Genomic DNA, 26034 nt, shown 5'->3' with positions numbered 1-26034 from the left:
TCTGGGAAGCCTTCAAAGCACTTGCGAATCCCCTGGGTAGCCTCGAGCTGGGGGTGATCGAGCTGAAGGATGATCGCACTACCCGAGCCTGGGCCTACACCCTCCGAGTCCTTACGGAGCACTTCTCTGAGCTCCCTGCCACCCTGGCGTTGAGGGGCATGGAGGACGTTTCGCAGGCGGTGAGGGCGACCGTAGAGTATATCTTTCGGTGTTACCGCAATCGTGACCCCAACTTCAACCTGGACTTGGTCCGGGAAGGGGCCGCGGTTGCTGATCCAGAAGCCGAGGAGAGACTTCAGCGGGATTGCTAGGGGGCGGTGGACTACGTGACGTCCATCTTCCAGGTGGAGGCTGCCGATGAGTAAAAACTTGATTGTAAACTTTGTTATGTAACATTTTTTGAATGGAGCCCCCACGCCTTTGTTTCCTAGCAAGACTGTGTCTTTGTGGTCGTAGAGTTCCCAGAGTGTCCGAGTCTTCCGCCCGAACGGATCTACCGCCTAAGCTGATAGGCCCCTTGGCCCTCATCGAGTCCCCGACCATTCCCGTCGACCACCCTTCCTACTGACAATCCTTGGAGGCGGTGGCCAGATGTGTGCGGGGATCTGACGCCGAGCGGGCGAGTACGTTGAGAGACCTTCAAGGTGCATTGCACTGACCACTCGCATCACGTGATGGTCCTGGTTACATATGTAGGATTCGACCGGCTGAAATCGACGTGGCTTACGCTCTATTTTTGACTAGCCTGCCTGGAGGAGTTACTCGAGGTGCAGAGGGACCTGTAACGGGTGACCAGGGAAAGCGCCCTCCAGAGGGAGGAGTTCTATGACCGCCTTTGCGGCTGCCGAGAAGATCTCCATGCGGTGCGAGAAGAACTCGAGCGGCGAGTGGTGTTCTACAACCAACTCAGCCGAGCTTTTACCCCTTTTGACTCGTTGCTTTGGTCTGTCGGTGTCCAGGTTTGTCTGACCCCTGGGAACACCGTGACCGGCCATATCGAGTGGTTTCTGGCGGCCTCCAAGGAGGTAGGTGGCCTTGAGCAGAGAATTCGTGACCATCTTTTCAAGGTCAAACTCTGTGGCGCCTGTCTGGCCCTTGCCTGCATCCGTGACCACTTCCCCAACCTAGACCTCTTGTCGGTAGTTAGCGCAGGTTTTGAGGGCTGATTCATTTTTGTATGTTGTTCGTTCCTGTCTTTGGACCGTCTGGTTCGACCCTCTCAGGGGTATTTTTGGGTCCTAGGAGGAATGTCGTAGGCTCGTCTGGAACCAGCCCTCGAGCTTTGTAATGACAGGCATTTGGCCTTTATGTGGGTCTTCTCCGTGTTTGGATGATGAATAGCCTTCGGAGTGCCTGTATCGCTTAGGGAGGATCGCATCAAGCCGCTTGTGAGCAACATTCCTGGTGCTGAGAGAGACTCTTAGCATGATGAGACTTTCGGTGGCGACCAACGCTCGACCAGATTTAGGACTTGCGGCCTTGTGGTCGTTAACCCTTGGGCACCTTTAACCTGTCATCGTGCAAGCAGGTTAGCTTTGGATCTCATCCCATCAATACGAGCGAGTAGGCTAAACAAGTCTTGGAATTTGGCGGGAGACCGCGTTTTTCCATGGAGTCCTGCAACATAAAGAGTTCGATTACTTGAATTTGGAAAAACTTACAAGTCATGTCCACGCTCGTCTGGAAGGTCTTGCAAAATAGACAAGCAGGCTCGTCTCCGAGCAGCCTCATACATAGAGCTAGCACTCCGTGAGCTGTATGATCGGCAGCTGACCACCCAGGCAAACCCGACCGCGTGAGGCCGGGAAACTAGATGTTGTCAGTGACCTGTGACCAGTTTCATGCATGGTGGTCATGGTCGTGCCTGAGGTTAGGAATTTAGGACTGTCTGGGGCTTTAGGGAATGATCCCATGATGTCCAGCCCCCAGACAACAAAAATTGAGAGACTGGTATGGTTTGCAGTGCCTAGGCTAGTAGGTTGGTATTAGGGTCGCGCTGCTGGCACGACTCACACCTTTTCACTTGCTCGTGAGCATCCTTGAGGGTGGTGGGAGGTCCGGCCTCCATGACTGCCTCCGAGGATGTTAGGGAGCGTTGTGCTCCCCCCATCCTGAGCGATGTATTTCAGTAATGGGTTGTTGCTCCCTTGGTGGTAGAGGCGTCCCTCTACCAAGGAGGATTCTCGCGGTTAGCCAACGTGACCTTTTCTGCTGACAAATCTTCGTCAGGGGTTGCTTGATTCTGAAGGTAGTCCGAGATCTGATCCATCCAGGTCATACCTGAATCAAGCAAGGCGACCACATGATGGCCATCCAAGGTCAACGACATTGAGGAAGGCGTTGCCTCCAAAGGTGTTACCTCTGGTGTTCCGTTTCCAAGTGGAGCATCCCTTCCGTGTCAGTCCGAGACCTTAGTTGGTGGCCGTGTGAGTCTTTTTCTCAAAGACTCTGACCGGGATAGGTTCACAAGAAGAGGTTAGATGGGCCAGCCCATCGGCCAGGGAGGAAATCCTTGCGAGGGACGTGTGTGACTTCCCGACCGACAGAGCCTTGCTTTAGCTTTCTCACTTCGAAGAGGTATATCACCATCGTCTGGTCTGAGTAATGAAAACTCCTTGGCGATGGGGTTACACCGAGTAGCGAGTCCCTCATCTCTAGTAGGCATTTTTCCCACGCGAGTGATGCTCGTGTTCCAGTTAAGAGGCCCTCATACTCCGCTTCATATTTAATAACGGGAACAAACAGAATTGAACCATGTACCAGACGATGCATGGTCCTGTACTTGCTCCTTCCTGGTTGGGGGAAAGCAATGTCTCGCTTAGCGACCAGTACCACATCCATAACCCTTTGAACTCCTGCAAGGTAGAACAAGGATTCCCCCTTCTAATCGAAGGGTGGTCAGAGGGTGGTCAGCATTGGGAAAGGAGAGGGTTACCTTTCAAAGATTCTAGTAAGCTGCCTTCCTTACTAGTACCTTCTAGGGAGTGGTCGTTACTCATGTCAAAAGTTTGAGGTGTAGAGCCTTCTGTTCTTCCTTGCGTCGAACCTACTCGGAGAAATGACACACGCAATTAGTTCCCCGATACTCTTTTGCTGGATCGAATCATACCTGTCCGATGGTTTTGGTTCACGTCATGGGGCCAGAGGGTGGTAGTTCCGGTGCGGTGAGCAATCCTCTAGGTGGGGCTGCCAACAAAGAAGCACGTTCCCCCAGAGCTTGCAGTCCGTGAGCTCTCCTTGGCGTCGGGAGCATGGATGCCTCTGCTGCCTTCCTTTGGCTCCTGAAGCCTTTGGATCCTGATCCAATGTCTTGAGCTTGGGACATGTTGGCTCCGTCTGGGTCGTACCCAACAAAGAACACTTCACAACAACTTGAATCCCGAACTCGGAAAAGCACCCCCCCACCTGGCACGCCAAATATCGAGGGTAAATCCCTGACAGTGATTCCAGGGTGTATCAGACGATGGGTGAGTGATCTTTGTTCGGGATGGTGCCTACTGAATCTGCTTGTGTATGTGTGACTCACGAACACCGAGGGTTATCCAGGTTCAGGCCCCCCAGGGTTATAGCCCTATATCCTATGTATTCTTTTCTTGTGTTATAAGTTGGTTACAAAATGATGCTCTTGCCCAGCTTTCTTCTCCTCGGGCTGAATCCCCTTACAAGTCTGGTACTCCTACCTTTGTATATTACATGGAGAGAGAATTTACACGTGAGTCAAGACATAGACCCAGGCCTAGCTAGAGCTTCTGCCACTGTTACGCGGTCTGACCGGGCCTAGCTTGCTGTCGACTAGCAAAGTACAGAGAGATCCGATGGCTTTTACACATGATGTTCAAAAAGCCGAAAAACCCTACTCCACATCGAATCAATCCCTTAGGGCATCTTCTTACCAAGTTGTGATTATCTCTTGATGATGGTGATACTTGACCCGTCACCCACTCCCCTGATTTTGCCAAATCTCAGGATGAGATTCTTTTTAAGGGGGAGATTTGTCACACCCCCAAACCCTAACCTAGTCATCAAGCATGCATATGCATGCTTACATCATACTTCCTGCTTATGATTTTTTGTTAAAAGTTTCAAAAACTTTTTGAAAAGGTTACAATAATCAACGACTCGCATTTCCTCCATACATACATATGAGTGGGAATTGTTTAGAAATAGTTAGAAAGCCCTAATACCATTTAGGAAGGATAAGGAAAAGAATAAGAAGAAATAGGGAAAAAAAGACTTTCAGCACGTGGGCCTTGCCCGCGGTCTAACTAGTGTTCCCTATGGTCAGACTACTAGAACTCAGAACCCCACTTAAAGCCCAATTGAGCAACTCTCACTCATTTATTCCTCCACCCCAAAACCGAGCGAGAGGAGAGCAGACCACCTCGACCACCACCGCGACCAGAGATCAATAGAGAAGGCTTCCTCGAGCTCCTTTCCACCGTCCTCCCCCGCTAGAGACCTTTCCCCACATCTTCTTCCCCCATAGGCCAACCACCACCCCATAGCCCGATCTTTGAATCGAAGCTTCCCCACATTGAGGTAAGACTTCCCCCACCATTTTCCCCGTCATCCTTGAGCTCAAATCAATCTCCATTAGTGTAGACCTGAGCTCCACCCTTATTCATGGACATCATCAATGGTCCTCGAGTTTGGCCCTGTGCATGTCACCTAAACCATCCAAGAAACGTTTCCCTAGTCTTGTATAGTGTTTTGATACCACTCTTGATCAAAGGCATCGTCAGAGCCTTTACCGTGACCTCACCAAGGTGGCATCGTCTGGGCCTAGCGGTCTGACCACCACCTAGGCTGGTCTAACCGCTAGGACCTGACTGGCCGGTTAGACTTAAGTCTGACTCCACAATCAGAAGTCAGACTCCACAATCAGGAGTCAGACTGCCACTTGGGCCGATCTGACTGCCATGGGTGTGGTATGATTGCCAGGTCTACTCAGTACTGATTTCTTCTCTATTTGACCCCTACGGTCTGACCACCACCTATCTCGACCTGACCTCCAACTACTCAATACCCATTGAACTTAGGTTACCTCATGCGATGTTTAAACTTTTTCTATTCCAATCGATTAACGTTCTTTTGCAAATGTTTCCCTAACATATCACAATGCACCTTGTTTGCGATCATGCGTCATAAAGCATATCTCTTCGCTCGTCCTTTTATTTATTTGATGCATATTCCTTTTATTAGAGAGTTATGTGTCGACGGTTCAAGAAGTCGAGAACAACAACAAACCAGAGTTGTTCATGAATGAAGCACCAAAAAACCAAGGCAAACATCTATCGTATTGCACCATTAGTTTACAATGGTCATGTGTCTTAACCTACTACTATTGTATGGGTTAGTTGCATTAGTTAAGTTGAGTTATGAAGGTCAAGTGGGTAGATCCTATATTGTCGCATTACCTTTCTTGTGATTGATGTGACCGTATCCTTGTAACCATGAGTAACGAATAGAATCAAGTCTAGTGTTTGATAAATGCTTAGTTATGCTTAGAGTATTGGTAGAAGTCGAGCGATGGATGTCGCCATCGTTCGTGAGTTATAGGACATGTAGTACACACTCTATGATGATAGTGAAGTTAATATGGTAAGTGTGTTGGTTACAAGATTTGAGCGGGTGGTAAGGACGAATGAGAAAGGAGTCTCGGATGTCATAGCATCGCTTAGGTTGATTAAGGACTATACCGATGTTTGCTTGTGACCAACACTTACCATACTTACCACATATTTGTACATGAGATGGATGAGCTGAATATCATATGTTGTATGCATCGATTGACTGTGGCCCTGCGATGTGTCGAGAGACTAATGAGATAGAGAAGTTTATATTGGGGCAGCGAGGACCCTAGGGTGTCCAATGGGGAAGAGCCTCGACGGAAACTAGGTATCCTTGACAGCGTAGATACGGATCGGTTTGATGCAACATATATGAGAAAGGTTGTCACAAGGGCCAAGAGGATGGACTCGTGTCATGAGGATGGACTCAAGATGGTGTTTGGTTACTTTTACCCCGCTGATGCTGGCGATGGGTAAGAGTAAAGCCAAGCAACACGACACTAGCCCTGGTGATGCTTAAGGGCAGAAGCATCATCGGCCACCTTTGTTATTTTGTTGTACATATTTTTCACTGCGTATCTAGATGAACGATGTACAAGAACAAACTTGTTGTAATATAGTTTCTAGTCTTCATTATGGGTTAAGTTCATGGATAACTTGAACTAGTTATTTCTACTCTAATAACTTTTGTTGAAACATGTTGTAATATATATTTTTCACTTGTTGTCCTTTATCATGATGAACACATGTAAATGTACAAGTGTGATCTGGCTAGCATGTATCGGGAATATCCGAATTATGTTCGTTTAAATCGAATGGGAGTGCGATGGGCGGTTTAGATGTGTGTTAGCACATGGCACACTGGTTGTCGAACGTGTACTAGATCTCATCTTTATAGCCAGTCGACCTGTTCAATTAAGCCGAATGCAATTTGGACGGCTCTCACCACCGCAACGTACGTGAAAATCAACCAAGGATTTTCTATCTACGAATTTTCGGTTGCACTATGTATGTACCAATTCCACCACCGCAACGTACTTCAATGGGACCCATAGAAGATTAGGGGTATATGCAGGTTATAATTCTTCGTTAATTATAAAATATCTTGAGACTCTAACAAGGGACTTGTTCACTGCCCGGTACACTGATTGCATATTCGATGAATATAATTTTTCGGCATTGGGGGAGATTCGTACCATAATGAATGCCGAGAAATTAATTGGAATGCTACTGGCTTTCAATCTCTAGATCATATACTTTAGGATACGAACAACATCAGAGTATCATAAATTTGCAACATGCTGTAAATAACCTACCAGATGCGTTTACTGGCCACAAGGACATCATAAAGTCTCATATTCCTGCAATGAAAGCACTATAAAGGGTGGAGATACCTCATAAAACCACTCATCTCTCAAATCCAAATAAGAGGGGGAGAAATCTAATTACAAATAATGCTTCTGAAAAGTAATCATAGAAGCAAAGGAAGATATCTTCTAAGTCAGTAAATAAGAATCAACCTATTGTTGATAAACACCAAATGGATGCTATACATCCAGAGCCCAACACAAATGTGCACACTAATCTTGGTGCTAGAACATCGGAACAACCTAACTCCATGGTGCTGGGAAATCCTATGGAGTTAGATGAAGTACATGAAATTTCCACAAATTATATTGATTCAGGAGAATCTTATAACTGTAAGACTATAGTTGTCGATATTTATTTCTTCTCAAATATTGCCAAAAACCTCAAGGTAGATCTAGAACCTAAGACCATGGCAGATTGTCTCAAGCGTTCGAACTGGGTTAAATGGAAGGAGGGTATTGATGCAGAATTCAGCTCGCTTGCTAAAAGAGGGGTATTTACATCAATAATACCTACTACTCTATATATTTTTCCCATTGGATCGAAATGGGTTTTACTTCAGAAAAGAAATAAAAATAATGAGGTGGTGAGATACAAAACAAGGCATGAAGCACAAGGGTTCACTCAGAGAACCGACATCGATTATGATGAAACATATTCTCTTGTTATGAGTGGAATAACATTTTGATACTTAATCTCATTGGCGGTACAAATGGAATTATCCATGCGATTAATGGATGTTGTGACCGATTACATATATGGGCCACTTGATTCGGGCATATACATGAAAGTATCTGAAGGACTTAAAATTCCAAATATAATGGCAAATCGTAACATATTTTGTGTGAAGTTGCAAAAGTCACTCTATGACTTGAAACAGTGAGGTAGAATGTGGTACAACTGACTAAGTAAGTTTCTTCTTTAGAAGGGTTACTCTAACAACGATAATTGTACATGTGTGTTCATCAAGAAATCCCTCGCTATGTTCTGTATCATCTCAGTTAATGTTGCCGATCTCAACATTATTGGAACCACACAAGATATAAAGGAATCCAACAATCATCTAAAGACGGAGTTTGAGATGAATGATTTGGGCAAGATCAAATTCTGCTTAGGTTTGCAACTTGAGCATCTCCCATCATAGATACTAGTTCACCAATTTGCATATATTGAAAAGATATTACAAAAGTTTAATAAGAATAAATCATATCCATCAAAAACCCCTATAGACATTCGATCCTTGAATATGGACAAAGGTTCATTTCGACCTAGAGAAGAAGGTGAAAAATTATTGGGGCATGATGTCCCATACCTAAGTATCATAGGAGTACTAATGTACCTCATAAATTTTATAAAGCCTGATATTGCATTTGCGATCAATCTTTTATCTAGATATAATACTGCTCCAACTAAGAGATATTTGGTTGGTGCAAAAACAAATACTCAGGTATCTGAATGGTACTAGAGGTCTTGATTTGTTATATCAAAAAACCAAGATATAACCCTGATAGGTTATACTGATGCTGGTTATCTATCTGATCCTTATAATGCCCGGTCACAATCTAGATTTGTTTTCTTATATGGTGGTACTGCTTTCTTGTGAAAATCATCAAAACAAACTCTTGTTGCTACTTTCACCAATCATTCTAAAATAATAGCTCTATATGAAGCTTCTTGTGAATGTGTATAATTTCGCAGAATGATAAACCATATTCAAGGATCATGTGAGATTAGTTATCAGAATCTCCCATCATTATCTATGAAGATAATACTACTTGTATTACTCAAATACAAACATATTATATAAAGAGTAATATTACAAAGCATATTGCTCCGAAGTTATTTTTCCCACATGAGCTACAAAAGATTAGAGAAATAAATATCTTGCAAACGAAGTTATGTGAAAATCTACCGTATTTATTCACTAAGTCATTGCCCACTTCAATATTTTAGAAATGTATTCGTAGAATTGGTATGCAAAAACTTCAACAATTGCAAAGTTTAAAAGGACTTAACCCTAATTTATAACCTGTTTATGATCATCAGATCATACATATTATACTCTTTTTTTCTTTTATGAGTTATACAAGCATATATGACATATCATTTTTCTTCTAAGTTTTCCCCCCACTAAATTCTCAAAGAGTTTCAATAGCATATTATAATCACAATTCTTCTCATATTTTTCCTACAGGGTTTAGAGAAGTTATTCATTGATCAATATACGAAGGACGAATCGATCGAGGGTGTTGGAGGGGGGGAAATAAACCAGCCTGAGGATAATGGTTGAAGATCACCATCTAGGTCCCTCCGGAGCCTTGATCTCCGAACATTCTGTTAAAAGCTCAATCTTCGGTGTCATCAGATCCCTTCACAGTACCCCTTCGTACCTACGAAGCCTTCCCTTGGCTCCGTCGGCTCGACCTCCCGAAGCCTCCCAAAACACGGCCTCCCGAAGCCTTGGCCCTCTGGGGTCCTGCTTCCCAAAGCTTTCACCTCCCGGTTCTATGCCTCCCGAGGCCCCCGCCTGGGCTGATCGGGCCCCCTTCCCAAAGGCAACGGGGTGAGTCAGCAGGCCTTAGGAAAGATTTGCCGGAAGAGGAGTACCGGTCGTGCTTTGCCTGTAAGGAAGTGACCGGCATTAAAGGCCTAGGCTAATGGACACCACTCTGACACCCCGACATAATAGAGGCTATCCTGACACCCCTGACAGTGCGGTGTCGGGCCGCAATCGGCGATCGGCTCACCCCCTTCAGGGGGTAGGCACCACGATAATTACCACGGTTGATATTTATCTTCCCAATAGGGTAGAAGGTAGTTATCCAGGATAAGGTCCAGTAATTTGGTCAGATCCCGGATATTTATATATTATGATAACTTGTACACCAAGCTACGCACGGTCCTATAAATAGGAGATCATGATCCTATAGGCAAGGGGACAGGGGGAGAGAACAAGCAAGACAGAAAAAAAAACAAAGGTGAAAACACACCAAATCACGCTGTGATACTCCTACCATAGTGATATATTTTTCTACCAACAATACATCGTGGTGTTTCTTTCTCTTAAACTTTGTTTCCAAGATTGAGTCTCCTCCTTAGAAGAAACTCTCGCCGTACTTACTGGAGCAAGATAAACTCTTGCGCCAACAGAGGGAGAGTGTTATGGTTGATCGAATCTTGACGGTAGCGCAGTCACCTTGCTGCTTGTCGGGGAGGAGATGTCTTCGCAACCGGCATCATTTCTCCATGTGTATATATATAAGTGAATCAGTGGCAAATATACTAACTTCATTTTCTGTCTACTGTGTCGATGGAGTTCTACCAATACTTTATGGTAGTAAAATAGACTTTTTTTTTATTATCGGCTGTATTTCCGCCTTAACCAAGTCGAGGACACAAGGGAGTTACAAGACCAATATAATACAAACGATGTTCTTGCTGCTGATTTCCGGCTTGAGATGAGGACACGAGAGTTACAAGAACAGACACAAGAGACTGGACCCGCAAGAAGCGAGATGGTTTATTCACTCTACGGGCCTTAAATTGCACTTCACCATAAAAAAGCTAACTCTATCAGACTAGCATTTTCAGTTATCAATATGATTGGGATTTAGAAGCGTTTGATAGCTACATTAGAAGACTATGGTGACACCCAACAAGCTAAAAAAAGCGAATACTCGAGTGTTCTTGTAACCTGTGAATTTGCTTATTCGATTGATAATGCAGCGGTGCCATTTAAACCAAATTTGCCACTCTTTTGAGCCTTGCCATGAACGCTGCAACCAAGCAGCTCACGCTGCGGCCGTTGTCGCCGCCGGCTGCTCCTCGCCACCCTCTTCGTTGTCCTCCTCCTTGCCAGAGGCCGGCAGCCCGGCCACCTCATCCAGCTCCCTCCACGGCCCGTCGAACTGCTCGGGGAACTTCTTGCGCAGGCCGACCACCACCCACCTCGCCGCGCGCCCCTTGCCAGCGTCCTTGAGCCCACGCACTAGCATGCGCACCGTACCGAGGTTGGCCACCTTCCGGCGCTTCACCCCCTCGTAGAACACGTCCTCCGCCTCCGACCACCTCCCCGCGCCACACAGCGCGTTCACCAGCACGTGTACGTCGCGCAGTCCGACACCACCTCCGCCTCATCCCCGTCCTCCAGGCTCCGGTACACCTCCACCGCGTCATCCACCCTCCCGTGCTGCGCCATCGCCCGCATCAGCGCGTTGTAGGAAATGACGTCCGGCTGGAGCCCTGCCTCCTCAGAAATGGTGCGGACCAGCTCCTTGACCTCTTCTACCGTGCCGTTGGCGGACTTGTAGGTGATCCGGGCGTTGTAGGCGGCTACGTCGGGCGCGATGCCATGGTCATGGACCATGGCGCGCCACAGCTCCTCGGCGCGGTGCGGGAGGCGCTGCTTGTAGAACGAGTCGATGATGGCGGTGAAGAGCTAGAGGGAGGGCCCCGCCCCCGGCGATGGCTCCCGGAGGAGGTGGAGAGCAGAGTCGGCACCGGAGGTCAGCCAGAGGGACTTGGCGAGGATGCTGTCTGTGGCGGCGTTGCGCGGGGCGGAGGGGTGCGCGGCGAGGATGGATGGCACGAGCCCCGCGAGGCGGCGGCGGCGGAGGAGGGGGCCGAGGACCGCGTTGACATGCGTGGCGGTGGGCGATGGGATGGTGGCGAGAAGGATGAGGTGCGCTCGGGGAGGCCGACTGAGGAGAGGGCGGAGAGCGCGGCAACGGGGTGGGAGGGGAGGTCGCGGTGTCGATGTCGGCGAGGCAGCCCGCGCGGGCCAAGAGGTGGAGGTGGGTGAGCGGGACGAGGAGCTCGGTTTTCTCAGCGGTCGCGACAACGATGGAGAAGAAGCGGCGGTCTGAGGCGGAGAAGAAGGCGGCGGCCATGGCTGCGAAAGTGCGGAGCTGAACCGAATCGATCACAGCTTCAAGGGTTCAGAGGTGATATTCTTGTTGTGAAAGGATTTTCGTTCCCTTCAGCGCTCCAACGGTTTTCCTTCACGGTTTTCGTCACGACGGGATTCCCAAGGTCATTCTCTTCAGGACGGGATTCTCTCTTCTTTCCCTTCGCAATTCCCCTCGAAGGGAAGCTGTTGGAGATGAGAGAAAATAAAGGGAATAGAAACGAAAAAAGGAATCGAGAAGAGAATAAAATAAAAGTAATATGGTTAGAGATGGCCTTAGGGTTTAGGAGGACTCAGCTGCCAGTGGCCAGGTTTCTTTTGTGGGTTTGGCCTTTGGGAATAGAGAGCGGGTAGAAGAATGGGTGGAGGTGGGCCCATTTAAGGCCCAACTATTTTATTGGGCCTTTTTATTTCCATATTTTGCCGACATTTTACCAAACATTTGCTTAAGCACATCAAATTCCTCTTTAAAAAGCAGCAATCAAATTTCTACTAATAGCACATCTTACCTTAAAGAAAAAAAAATCAAATTAGGGCATATATTACTAAGATCAAGACCGTAAAGATCACACAGAATGTGTTGAGGTTAAGACTGAATGACAATGCTCAGAAAAAGACGAGGGCATGTAAACTAACAGACAGCCAGACAGGCCGAACAAAACATCAGAGGTAAATTATTCATTATAGGAGGATCGTTGGCAAAACACGCTGTCCTACAGTCAAGATAACATGGCAATGTCATGACAAATGTCATACAGATGAAACAAACAGAACACAGACTTGTTCAACAAATGAGACCATGAATCATCTCATGTAAACTCTCAGCAGATGAACTATAAAGCTAGAGGTGCAACTGCTCTCCGAATCCAGAACAATGAATAAAGCCAGGCTCTGTATACTGAAATTAGTACTACGCCCTAGCACCAGCCTCGTCTTTCCTTTTGTGAGCCCACCTTGGGCTAACCTCGATGAGCCGGTGTGGCATAAGCTGCCGCTCTTTCCTGGTAAGCTTCTTGTAGTTGCTCACCCTGAGTTTAGCAATCTTTGCCTCTTCCTCAGCTGTAGCTTCTCTGACCACCACTGTCAGTCTGCACCTCGGTCGCACCATGATACCAGACCTCCCCTTGGCGTGGTAAGATAACCTCTTCAGGTAAAGTCCCTTTCCCACAAAGGCCTCCTCTGCGGTTTTCATAGATAAGCCAAAAGTACTTAGTTTATAACAAATATAGGGGGTAATGTGCGCTATGTTAAAATCTTACCCACGATAAGTTTATCAGGATCCAGTCCGTGGTTGTGAGCTGCATTGGCACGGGCAGAATGGATCACCTGCAGTGATGGGCAAGAAGAAATGCTGATGAGAAATATCGATGAGCACTTTGACCCTATCTACCACAGGAAGCAGATGAGTGGTCAAAAATTTGATAGTTAACAAACCTGGTAAAGAGTTTTGGCAGCCCTTTTAACTGTCACTTGCAGCTGCAACAAGGCATCTTCCACACGCATACCTCGAACCAGCTTGGCTACTAGATTCACCTTCTTAGGGCTCTAAAATAAGAAGAAATCTTCAGAAAGATCAGAGCTATAAACATCTCTTAATGATACTAGTAAAAGCTAGGTGCAGTATACTAGTTAATGAAGTTTGTAAACCTTCATTTCTTTCAAGAAATATGCTTAAATGTTCTGATCAAGTGCACTAGTAACTCAAATTAAATTGAGGTTAGGCTAAAGGTGCAGCCTCTGCTAAAAACAGGCATTCAGCAATATCGATTTAACAATATGCATTGCTATGTAACCATTCAAATATCATGAAGCCATTTTCAACTATTTCAGAGAACACACATTCTTAAAACAGCTAAGCAACTATTTTATGATATTTTTGCACAATAAAAGTTACGCCGTCAGTGGCATACCCAATATATAGTCATTTCATGGAAGGAAATGAACTAATCATGCACTGTTGTTTACCTGTTTAATATCCTTTTTTATGGCTTGAACCTTTAGTCGTTTAACCACAGCCCCCTTTTTGTCAGTTTCTTCATTGTCACCCAGCGGAGGTGTCAAAGGAGAAGAAATAGGAACCATAGCATCATCTGCAGCAAGCAAACTCCGTGTAGTTGATACTCCCTATAATGGAAGGCCATGATCCATGTAAATGGTTACTCTAGAAACTTAAATGCAACGATTAATTTTGCCCAAACATAGCACAGTCAAAAGACTCAAGCCAAGCAATGAGATTATGATGCCAAGACGGCACCCACCATACAATTCAACAATGACAGAAAGTGCTCTTCTGCAAGAACTTTCTGTTGGTATCAGACAGAAATGATTGCAAAGTTGTAACTAGTTCTTCTAAAAAAAACTCGTCTAGATGCACAAAAAGAAATCATAGATCCTTCATTACGGTCCTCCCTTTTCTTTTCTCGAAATAAAACATAGAGCCATAACAAAATGAAGCAGCTTGAGAGGAGTGCATTACAGCATTGCGGATCAGCTGATGGAAGTTCAATGGAACACCCCTGGAGGCAAAAGCTTGTGCCCTCCATAAACTTGCATATTGACCTACACGATTGCCAGTCACAAGGATTAGACAGCAAAGAAAAATAGCGAAGCTAGTTACAGAAGCACATGTCCAGAGAACATGTGAATTCCCCAACACTAGGGCACTTAATATATCGGAGACCGGTACTTAAAGCTAAAAGGATCGTAGCATCAAGGCAATAAGGAAACATGGATTTTCGTAAAACTATATCCCAGGTAGCAAATGACCAAATAAACAGAATCAAAAGGCCAAATCATTTGATATAAACCTCATTAGCTTAAACAAACAATTGTAAAAAAATTCCAGATTATAGTCGATGCTTTGGGGGGATCCGTATCGATACAATAACAACAAGACGAACTAAGCTTTGGGGGGATCAGCCACGCACCCAAGCCGGCCGGAGCATTCGCGCTACTGCTAAAGCTGGCCGCGAGCACGCGGCCATCGCGCCACCCCGCCGTCTCCGCCGCCGCGCCGAGCCGGCGCAGTAGGGCGCGAGCGCCCGCCGCCCGCCAGACCACCATGCACGACAACGGCCACCGACCTCCTCGCGCCGCCGCCGTCTAGCGAGTGGAAGGGAAGGGGAAGATCAGCGCGCACGCGACGAGGGTGGGCGAACCGCCGAGGGTTTGGGGGACTGGACGAGTCGGGGGGTCGCCGCTGGGTGGGCTTGGGCCCGTTGCTCGCTTGAGGGAGGCTGTGGCTGAGTGGGCTTCAGTAGTGGGCATAGGCCGTGCAGTGCGGACATGGGCTGAAATCAACAGAGAATGAGGTTGGCAAGCAGGAAGCAGCTAACAAAATGAAGCAGCTGGAGGAGTAGGCAAAAGTACAAAGTTGGCGTATGGAGTACTCATAGGTCTTTTTTTTCGGCACACACGTGTCGATATATATCTATTTTTATAAATTTAACTGTTATGTTTACAATTTTTCAATAATATAATATTATTATAAAATCACAAAGTTAAGTGGCAATAACTCACTTGTGCATGGATTTCAAAACTCATATATTAATAAGTTTCAAATTACTATATCTACTTAATAGTATATTCAAATTATGATCCGTTTGCATCGTTATATTTTTTATAATTAAATCTATAAAATAAGATCTAACTTAGATATGTTCCGTTAGAAAAAAATAATAATATAGGTCCCACATGTCATGCTCACAGCTTTAACAAGAATTAACAAGGCTAAAATCCAAATATCATTTTTTTCTTCTGTGTTTTAGTATTGCCCATGAATTAGCAAGATAGCAATCCAAACAATATTTTTTTGCCAACAATTAACATTGCCTACGTTTTGGTGACGCCAAGTTTTTTGTGAGGCAAGTTGAGCTCAAACCAAACATGCACTACATCTCAGTCTGCTCCTGTCTAATACAGTGGGGCATGAAAAAGGTCACCATCCGAACCTCATTCTCTTACGTGAAATTTGTATTCTTTGACAATGCTAAATAAGGTCAATACCTTACTTGATCGTTATACGATAAGAGAGAAAAATACATTTATGAAGGAGGGAGTGACAAGCGTGAGTTAGAGAGACCAAGGAGATAAAATTGACCGTGCTTGAATTATGTTTTTAAGCAAACCTTCGAAGTCACAAGTAGGAATCATATTTGTTTTTGTTTTTACAATTCCAGAAATACATCACCAAATTTACCGACTAGACTGTAGAGCCATCCGTTCTAACACGTAGAAAAACAATGGAAGCCCAAAAGAGAGGGGAGATTCTAGCGCCGGGAAGTTTGATAGATCGGACCTTTAACTGTTCGTTGCAACGTTAAAAACTAACGTCTGAACCATCTGAAATTAATATTTATAATATTAAAAAATACACTAAAATAGCACATAGACCTGAATAAAAAATTATTCAATTGAGTTAATTCATATATTTCGTATCTCCAATATTTCAAATGTTCAAATTTAATATTTCAGATGTAATAAAAAATTATTGTAGAAGTTATTTTCGTTTGTTGCATTCAATTCATGCATCAAAATAGCATATAGATCCGGATCGAAAAAAATTATTTATTTGAGTTAATTTCTATATTTTTCTAAATTTAATGTTTCATTATTTAAATATAATTTTTTAGACGTTATAAAAATTTATTATTATAATTATTTTTTAATGTTGCATTTAACATCTGACGTCCGATATTTTGTTTATCTTTGGAGAAGAGATTACCGAAAAAAGAGGGGGAATGCATAGGAACAGTTTTGGTGTGTCTGTGCTCGTGCAAGAAGCCCGATAAAGCCTTCCCACTCCCCGAGCGGCGGCCTCCTCCCCCACCGCTCGCGCGACCGAAACCCTAGCCGCCGGCGATGTCGGGCCCCTTCTACCCGTACATCGGCGGCGGCTTCCCGGGCAGCGACGGCGCGCCGCCGCGGTACTCGGACTTCGAGGTCGACCTCATCGCGGCCCGCTACACCGGGGCCCCGCCGCCCTACCTTTCCTCCGCGGACGTAGGCTATTTCGACACGCACGTCGGCGCGAGGCGACCCGCGGAAGGTGAGGGCGGCTCGCTCCCTGTTTTGGCTGATGGGCGGGGTTGCTCTGGGTGCGTTCATCGGATAATGCCACCGATTCTGAGCCGATGCATGAGCACCGCGTGGGCGTGTTCTTCCTGGAAAAAATGTTTGTTGTGTTTGCCATGGTTTACGACAGTATGGCTGTTTATTGGTGCGAGATTGAGCATGATTGGAAATTGGTGGAGGCACTTAGCGTGTGTTGGAAGAGGGTATAAATTGTTGGTTGGGTGCTGTTTGTGTTTTTCTAGCTTGTATTGTTTCCTATATATAGTACTTACGAACGTAATGCTACATATCGGAATTGCGTCGTTACATAAACAAATTCAATTGAAACACATCTGAGAATGGAGAAGGGTAAGGGAATTCCACAATTTAGTATTGATAGCGCCAGTAGCTTCTGCTTAAGCCTGTCACGTAGCTTCTCGGGTGTTGACTTGTCTGAAAGTGTTGATGCAATTATGCAAATGAAGTGTAGAATGGGAACATTTCATCGTGTTCAAGGGTCATTTGATGTATGATCTAAGCAATTAAGGAACAGTGGGTCACCAGCCTAGCTTCTCTGTTGGCCTCCAAGTCAGCAAAGCTTCGAAAAGAGCTTTCTTGAGTAGGCTGAGCTCAATTGTACACGCATTGAATTTGCTTCTACGGAGGAAATTAAGTGGTAGTTGTTTTGATAATTTGATTTGGAAGAGTTTGTAGTGGTAAACTTCAAACATTTTGTTTATTTTTGGCCTTTTCAAACATCTGGGACTCTCATGTATGGAATAGCTTACAGGGGAAAAGCTAAAATTATAATATTGGAAGGAGAAGAACCTTAGTAAGTAGTAATTGCACTAGAATAGTGGGAGGTTAGACCTTATAATGTGTGATGTCGAATGTGAAAAAGGTTCTCGCCATATTTTTTATAGAAAAAAACGCAAGCCGGTTTTCAGGTAAGCTCGGTCCGAACGTAGACACCATTAGTTCTTGCTATGTTACTATGATAAAACATAAAAAAGTTATACTGTTGCAGTACTCCTACAGATAGTAATACTAAGTGGTGCTCAGACAGCACTAGTGCTATGTTTTCCCTTTTTAGTTATTCTTATATTAGTATTACTTTTACTTTTCATAACTATTTTACTTCCATTGATTTCAGTACTTTGTATTATTTTCAGTATATAGTTGTCTAATACAGCTAGCTTATAAGTTTTTTTGTATATCTACTATAGTTCTCTATCATCAATCTTTTATGGGAAGTCATAGTACTGTTGGCCAGAGTGAGGCTTTATATTCGTCAAATACTATGGCCAAACGCCCTAGGCTTGAAAGCAGCATTCCTATATATCTACACCGACCGGGTGCAAAGGACTGTGCCTTCTATATGAGGACCAGAACCTGTAAGTATGGAGAGACCTGCAAATTTGACCATCCACAATGGGTTCCAGAGGGTGGGGTTCCAAATTGGAAAGAGGTGACTATCTGTCATTTATTATTTGAAGAGATCTATATATTTATTAATTCAAATGTTAATTCCTAGTAAGTTTATTTATTAATTAATTAATTTTGAATATGTATACCTTTATGGCTTTATCTATGTTATTTTCAAAATCATGTTTGTATTACTGTTAGTAGGGCTAGCCAAGGTTTTGAAAACCGGTAACCGGTACTGGAGAGATCATCTGCCTAGTAGCGATTTTACGGTATAATCAGTCCGATTACGCGGCCTAACAGGCTTAACACCTAGGGGCACCCATCTCTTGTACACGGCCGAGTACACAGCCTAGTAGACCTGTTTTCAAAACACTGGGGCTAGCCACGAAAATAGAAGGTAAGAACGCAGGTAGCTCGTATCAATTTCTGCATGGAAGCGTTGGCACTGCTACAACACAATTTCTTTTCTTTTTAAGGAAAAAAGCTCTTGTTCTGGACAAAGTAAGCTAGAGCAGTAGCTCCTGGAGTTTGGTCACACAGCGGAAAGTGTTTTAGAAGCCTGCAATGTAGCCATTCCATCATGCTCGACAGAGCCCACCTGGATATTCAATCTTTGTTTAATCCTGGCAGAGAATTTTTCACATAGACTCAGTAGAGTTGTTACCCATGCAGCCACATAGGAATCGTTACATGCAAAGTGGGGCGGTTAAACAGTTGGTTTGGATTTTCGATACACAATCTCTAAAACTGGAAAAGTCACTAAAGTACCCCTAATATTTGTACTCAGTTTTTTTAGAAGAGCGTTGAAGTACTGCTCTTTAGCCTACACCTACTTGCTTGGGATTAAAGAAGGCTTTGTTGTAATATTGTATGGTTGCTTTATTACTGGGTATATACTCTATACATTCTTGCTTATTTTGCTCTTATGGGGAATCTCAAATGAGCTAATAGTGATTAATCTCTGCTCCAATACCACTCACTAGCAAATGTTTGCTAGCTTGTAACTAACTATCTAGGGATACATTTGGCATTGCTGGCTTCTTAAAGTCACGTCTATTTTACTAGTTTTCATATATTCACTTATTCAGTGATTCACACTTGGAATAGTAATACACTACTACTTTACTAGAATCAGTAAAAAGTTCTATGTGTCTTGATTTAATTTGGATCAATTTTCTGCATCTGACTTGATTCTGTCGCATAGCATGGGCCATGGAAATGCCAAACAGGACCTAGAAATTGTCTGCTATATGTGTGTCCTCTAGTTTGGATCTGGTGTTTTGATGGTAAAACGTAGGTGCCCTTTAAGGCAAAGAATCCTGTCAGATGGTGTAAGTTCTTACCATAGTTGAGTCAGGCCTCCTGTGTAAACTTGTCCGTATTTGATTCAGACGTTTCCTTTTCGAGAATAAATCACCTTTGCCCCTCTGTTGTCTGTGCTGTGCTCTTTGGTCAACAAAATTAGCTCCTCCATTTGGGTCATGAAAGAAAAAACTGATATAATTTTAAATTATATTAAGAGATTCCTCAGCTGATAAAATAACTCTAGTTACACATTAATTTTAATTTGTTGATAGATTAAAATCTTAAATTTCCTAATTTGCTCCTGATCTCTGTTTTCCCCTCGTGTCTAATGCACGTCTCTTGCCTCCTCCCTATCTTCACTTGTGCATGATGCCCCTTGGAATTGCTTTTTCTTAACACCCCTGCACTACCTGCCATTCCCTGTTAAATGCGCCTTGGCATGCCCCTCAGTGCACTAAGTCATATTTGGGTCTGGGACTCTGAGTTGTGCTTGTGTTGTTCAACACTCAACAGTACAACTAAGTTATTACCCTGGCTATATATGCAAGATGCGTGCAGGACAACTATTTAGCTTTAAATGAATATTATCCTACCATTTGCATCTCTACACTAACTATGCACCATATGCACATTCATCAAGGTCATACATGTCTTGGCCTCACACCTGGAATAGTCATACATGTCTTGGCTTGTATTTTTTCTCCAACTCATATGTTGCTGTTTTCTTCCTTTCCGCCTTGCCATCCCTCGGTTTTCTTCCTTACCATCTTGCCGCAGAACATTTGCCCTTCCATATTTGGTGTTTTCCAGTCTTCTGAAATAATAATCATCACAATGTCATGCGGTTGTACCTTCTGTTGTTATCCTCTGAAAGATCTTTTTTTTTCCTGTTGCTTGCTTAAAACTCCTTTTGCAGGTTCCGAAAGTTGAATACTCTTATCCTGAGCGACCAGGGCAACCAGATTGTCCTGTAAGCAAATCATACTCTTGCTTTAGATTCTGTCTGACAAATATATATATATATATATATAATATTGTTCTTGATAATGCAGTATTTCACAAAGACTGGTAAATATAAGTTAAATCCTAACTGCAAGTTCAACCATCCAAAGGAAAAGGTGAATGCATTAGAGGCTGGAACAGACAATGAAGTAAGTTGATTATATTTAATGACTGGTTTTTTCGATCCTCCATGATCTGAAGTCTCAATGACTGTTCTTTTCTGGAATGCAGCAATCTCTAATTGCTGACAGCGCTATCTTACCAGTGAGGCCTTCTGAGCCACTTTGTTCAGTAAGTAGCTGTACCATTGCTTTTTTATTAATAATAATTATTACTATTTTCTCATGGCATATTGCCATCTATTAAGTGTGCTTTTCTACTTCAGTTCTATGCAAAAACAGGCAGATGCAAATTTGGTGCAAAATGCAAGTTCAATCATCCAAAACATATTCAGATATCACCTTTGAGGGGAAAGGATACCATATATACAGCAACAATTGATGCAGCAGATGGTTCAGTTCCAACAAAGACGCATGCACCCCCTGCCCCCGCTGAGGCGCATAACACTAAGGGGCTTCCTATAAGACCAGTATGTGTCTATCAAATGTGTTTTGATTTTTGCTTGAGTATTAAACTTCAGTTCTGTACCTGTTGTAAACCTTTTTTTTCACTCGCAGTAAATTCCCGTTTTATACACATCTTTCATTTGGAAACTGTATCAATGAGTCTGTTGCAGAATCTGCAGCAAGTTAATAAAGTTCAACATGCTCTATGCCTGCTGACCTTTTGCGGAACCAGTAATCAAGGCTTGGTGTATATAAGTTTTTTATTAGTACAAAATGTTATCTCTTTCTACACTCTTTTGTTTGCTGATTCATATTATCACGATACTGCTATATATCTGTGCATATCATTATAGTTTAATGATACATTTTCCATTGAACTATTTGTCTTGCTGACTACCTTTTCTTCTGTATTGCAGGGTGAAGTGGATTGCACATTTTATATGAAGACAGGCAGGTACCTTCTTCTCAAGCAGGATTTCTATCTTAGTTGACTTCACCTCTTCTGCATGCGAGTTGGGAGGCATCTGACATTTTCTTTTGCTATTTTACAGCTGCATGTATGGTTCTATATGTCGCTACAATCATCCTGATCGTCCAGGTTTGTCGTTTCTTGTCATAACTGATCATTTGCACCAGGTAAATTATAGTGGCATCATTTGGGACATTTTAAATTCTTCTGTCATCGGTTTACTCTTGGAACGGAAAGAGAGGCATCACCAACAGCTCATTCTAATCAGATTTATAATTTAGCTTGGGATGTGTTGACCCTGTTGAACAGAAGACTTACTGCATACAATTCATGCTGAAAGCAAAGCTTGATAATAACTTTCGTGTCTCTAGAGATTGTAAAACTCATAATGGTATAAAAACGGCAAACTGGAGCTACTGATATTAGGTGCCAGAAATTTTGCTTGCATGTCTGGGCTACTCATTTGCTTATGGTTTTCAGGATGCTGACACACACTTATGGATTATAATCATCACCGTGTAGCTGCTTTTTAATGGAACGCAAAAATACCTGACCTTACAATGCAAATTTTCAGCCAAACAAGCAGCAATGCCAAAGTAGTTTCTGATTCTATTTTCAATCTTCAAACCCATCCTTGCGTTGAACTTATCACCTTCAATCTAACAACAGCATTAGCACTTAAATTTAGGCAACTTCGCAATATTTGGTGCAACTTCTTACACATCTTGAATCTTTTATAACTCCGTGGGTCTTTTTGACGATGTTGTTCTGTCCCTTATGCAGTTGTAGATATAGCATTGACGACTCCAGTGCTTCAAAGTATTCTTCCTACTCCAGGACCCCCTGTCCATGAGACTGTGATAAATCTGGCTGCAAGTTTTCTGCAAAACTTTGATGTTCATGCGACTCATGTGCCAGTAAGTGTAAGCTAAGAAACTAAATCGGAAAGTGGTGCTGTATGATACATTTATTGATATGCTTTCTTCTGCAAAGTACAGGTTGAACCTGAGCCAATCATCTATCCTCAGAGGCCTGGAGAAACTGTGTGTGATGTATGTCACATAACCATTTCCTTAAATTTCCAATTTAGTTCATCCATGTGCTGCATATCTTGTACTTAGCAATTAGATGCTTATGTATGCGTTCACCACTTCTCTTGTTTTTTCCTCGTCTTTTGTGACGCAGTTTTACATGAAGACAGGATGTTGCAAGTATTCTGAGAGATGCAAATTTCACCATCCAATTGACCGCTCTGTGCCTAATCCCAATGAAAGCTGGGACCCTCAGCAGACTGTGAAGCTTAGTCTTGCCGGTCTTCCAATGAGAGAGGTAACATCTAAAAATAATCTGCTAGATTGTCACTAGTAGCTTAGGAGCTTCAATTCATTCAATGGTTCTAGCTAAATTAATTATATCCTATCCAAAATCTTGTTTATGATACTGTAGTGCCTTGTCAATCGTTATCATGGGTGTAGCACAGTTTTTAATCCGTAAAGAAAATGAAGACCATAGCCATCCGTAACTGAGCTATGCAGATTTGTTGGCCAGTAGTTGGCTAGCATAAGATGCTATAGTAAGCCATTTTTTTATGGCCGATGCTGTTAGTGCAAGCTGGTTTTTATTGGGAAAAAATGTTTGTGAAACCGGCAGACAGCTAGTAGTCTGGTATTTGTACCAGTGAAGGGATGGCGGGACAGGCTCACTCACTAGTCTGGTTTTTAAGACTGGTATAGTTCCTGCTGGCAAAAGGTCTTTCACATTCCAGTGTCAGTCATAGTGATCTATTGCTATGAGCTTAAGAGCTTTTGTGATGTGCGCTGCTTTTCTGTTGGGACTTGTTTCTTTTTTTCCCCTTCTGTTCTTGCTTTTCATAAGTTCACCTCTAATCACCTGCTTCCCGTAGCCAAGGGCTACGGTTCCATGCCCTCCTGGAGGGCATTTGAAATGTCAACGCAAAGTGGCTGACGCTTAAGTGATGCTTACGCAGGACGCCGAGGTCTGTGCCTTCTACATGAAGTCTGGCACGTGCAAGTTTGGTGTGCACTGCAAGTTCGACCACCCTCCCCCCGTGGAGGCCATCGCCAAGCGGCAGGCAGCCGGAAAGGAAGGGGGGAAAAGAAGGCCGAAGGACTGAGCATCGTCCTGAGACAGGCCGTGATGGCTCCTCCAATCCCCTTCCTCGAAACGCTTAACACTTTGAGAAACGCACACACTGTCAGTTAACGGTGTATGTCGTCGGTGGTCGTGGCGAGCGTCTGACCTGTAAAGTACGGTACCACTGCAAGAGTTTAACTGAGAGGTGCTGGTACTAACGCCTTATTTTCGGTTGGTTTGCTCTAGATGACAGCAATCGTTTGATACTTTCTATTTACATGTGGTGAGAGTAGTGTAGCTGTAGTTGTAAGATTGAGACCATGTCTCAGTACACACGTAGGGAGGCCGGCTTTGCTTAGCTCCATGTGGCGATCTGAATGCCTAAACGCTTGTGTAGGGTGATGGGCGGGGCGCTCAATGCGCGGCGGTCAAATCGGCAGAGCACCAGCGGGCAGCAACCCCAGTTTGCCCGTCGCTTGCGCCGCGTCCTCCGGTTGGTAATGGTATGGCGCCTGCTGGTTGTCACTGTGTGCTTCGTCACCTCACTTTGCCAGAGTGGTCCTTGTATGGCTCACATGGATCTCCGTGCCGCAGTGGTCAGGCAATTTGCAGATGCAGCTCTCTCCGTGCTGCGATGGTGGTCAGGCGACAAGCGAAAAACTCTCTTACCTTGTACTTGTTTGAGTAGAGGGATTTGGTTCAACTTCAGACAAAAAATCAAATCCTGAGGATTTAGAACTTGAGCCCCAGTGCAAACACGCCCTTAGCTCTCTTATCTTCGAATCAGCAGCTCGGTTAGCCCAAATCCTCCGCGTAATTCGCACCGATCAAACCTGCCACTGCTGCGCCGCGTCACCGCGCCCAACTGGCCGGGGTGTGCTCTGCGCGGGGAGGCGACAAGACCACGCAGGACCGGCAGGTCTTTCTCTTCGCGGCAGGTGGCGGCCGCTGGATCTGAGCATCTGATCCATCACCCTGGGTCGGGGCTTGCGACATGCACGTAGAGAGAGAGACGTCGCGTCGGGTCACCAACTTTTGCGAGTATGGCACGGCGACACAGCAGCAGCAGAGGATTTGGAGGCTAGGTCTCGAAAGCGACAATAGTTGGCTTCGGGCCCTTTGTTTCATCGCCATATTATCCCTTTCTTTATGGCACTTCACGAACAACGATGAACATGGCACGGATGACAGTCGGCTAGGTAGGGAGGGCCAGGCCACCTATAGCTAGGGGCTACCTGCAGGCTCCAAGCCCTGCCCCGTGCAATATGTTGAACGGACGATATCCTGCTCCACTCCAGCTTGTGAGGAATTACCGCCTACTGGAATCTCTCTCTGACCTGTTTAACAGCCGAGCTCATAAGGAGCTCTCAGAGTATAATTAAATGAGTTCGGTTAAATAATAGTTTTTATTTTTTATGAAATTTGTGAGAATGATTATTTAAAATAAATTAGATACTGGGAACTGAAAAAAGTAACTTTTCTAGATTCACTTCTCATATAGAATCACTTTCTCTATAGAATTTATCCTAAAGAATCACTAGAAAAGCACTTTTAACTATAAAATTATTTTTCTAAGAGAATCACTCTCTCCAAAGAATTTGGATCAGGAAAAGCTCTACCAAACACGCCCTAGATCTCTCTCAAATTCCATTACAAATAAGGGACTATTTAGCTATCTGTTGATAGATTTTGTACGACTCCAATAAGAAGTTGTCACGTGCCAAAAGAAGAATATGACCGACAATAAAAGAAAAAGAAATTTATCACATTCCTAAAACAAGCTAACTTAGCATAAGGGGTTCAAATCATAAATCTGTTAGCATACTGTATCATCACAAGTGTAGCTGACATGCTCAAACAAAAAGCTCACAGCTAACTGTCCACCAACTAACCTTAAATTTCTCACAACATACAACCAGTTCCATCATTAAAACCCAAAATATAACAAAATAAAGTACCAACAAGAGGAACATATGAACATGGTTAATCACATGAAGATCCAAACATGGCGAAGCAAAATCAAACATTAAAGACCTCAAGTACCCAGGATCTCCTATACCTCATATATTAGTCATTGGATCAAGTAGCTGATACATATAGTATAACAATCATAGCATCACAATCAAACTTTGTACATAAAATATTAAGATTCAGAGTACAAAAGGTTTACAAACCATACGATATATCACAATCTTGGCCTAACGGCCAACAAAAGCACAGCGGAAAAAACTACCCAAGACATAGGCAGCTAGGTGTGAACACGACTTCTACATC

At 44.0% G+C, this 26034-nt stretch overlaps 2 protein-coding genes and 1 pseudogene across 3 annotated transcripts; 1 reads left to right on the top strand and 2 right to left on the bottom strand.

Annotated features, from left to right (window-relative positions):
• Nucleotides 1-10677: 10677 nt before the first annotated feature.
• Nucleotides 10678-11827, bottom strand: LOC133909980 (small ribosomal subunit protein mL103 (rPPR7)-like; annotated as a pseudogene).
• A 666-nt stretch (nucleotides 11828-12493) lies between these two features.
• Nucleotides 12494-15027, bottom strand: LOC133907418 (large ribosomal subunit protein uL22c-like). The gene is made up of 6 exons (XM_062349465.1): nucleotides 14772-15027; nucleotides 14321-14403; nucleotides 13810-13968; nucleotides 13279-13389; nucleotides 13104-13170; nucleotides 12494-13023 (listed from the first exon to the last, which is right to left on the bottom strand). The coding sequence occupies exons 1-6, from the start codon at nucleotides 14905-14907 to the stop codon at nucleotides 12755-12757; spliced, it is 825 nt and encodes a 274-aa protein (XP_062205449.1). The 5' UTR covers nucleotides 14908-15027; the 3' UTR covers nucleotides 12494-12754.
• A 1556-nt stretch (nucleotides 15028-16583) lies between these two features.
• LOC133907396 (zinc finger CCCH domain-containing protein 8-like) lies at nucleotides 16584-24037 on the top strand. 2 transcript variants are annotated; one of them, XM_062349441.1, is made up of 12 exons: nucleotides 16584-16891; nucleotides 18123-18364; nucleotides 20546-20599; nucleotides 20682-20780; nucleotides 20866-20922; nucleotides 21017-21220; nucleotides 21614-21651; nucleotides 21749-21795; nucleotides 22450-22583; nucleotides 22665-22718; nucleotides 22852-22995; nucleotides 23654-24037. In XM_062349441.1, exons 1-12 carry the CDS (start codon nucleotides 16705-16707, stop codon nucleotides 23798-23800), a joined length of 1407 nt encoding a protein of 468 aa, XP_062205425.1. In that variant the 5' UTR covers nucleotides 16584-16704; the 3' UTR covers nucleotides 23801-24037. The 2 variants fall into 2 exon arrangements, with proteins under 2 accessions (XP_062205425.1, XP_062205418.1); XM_062349434.1 differs by having other exon boundaries at nucleotides 20863-20922.
• The last annotated feature ends 1997 nt before the right edge of the window (nucleotides 24038-26034 follow it).

The sequence above is a fragment of the Phragmites australis genome, chromosome 2, assembly GCF_958298935.1.
Source record: "Phragmites australis chromosome 2, lpPhrAust1.1, whole genome shotgun sequence".
Lineage (NCBI taxonomy): Eukaryota > Viridiplantae > Streptophyta > Magnoliopsida > Poales > Poaceae > Phragmites > Phragmites australis.
Note: the sequence above shows the minus strand (reverse complement) of the source record. Positions and strands in the feature narration are given on the sequence as shown.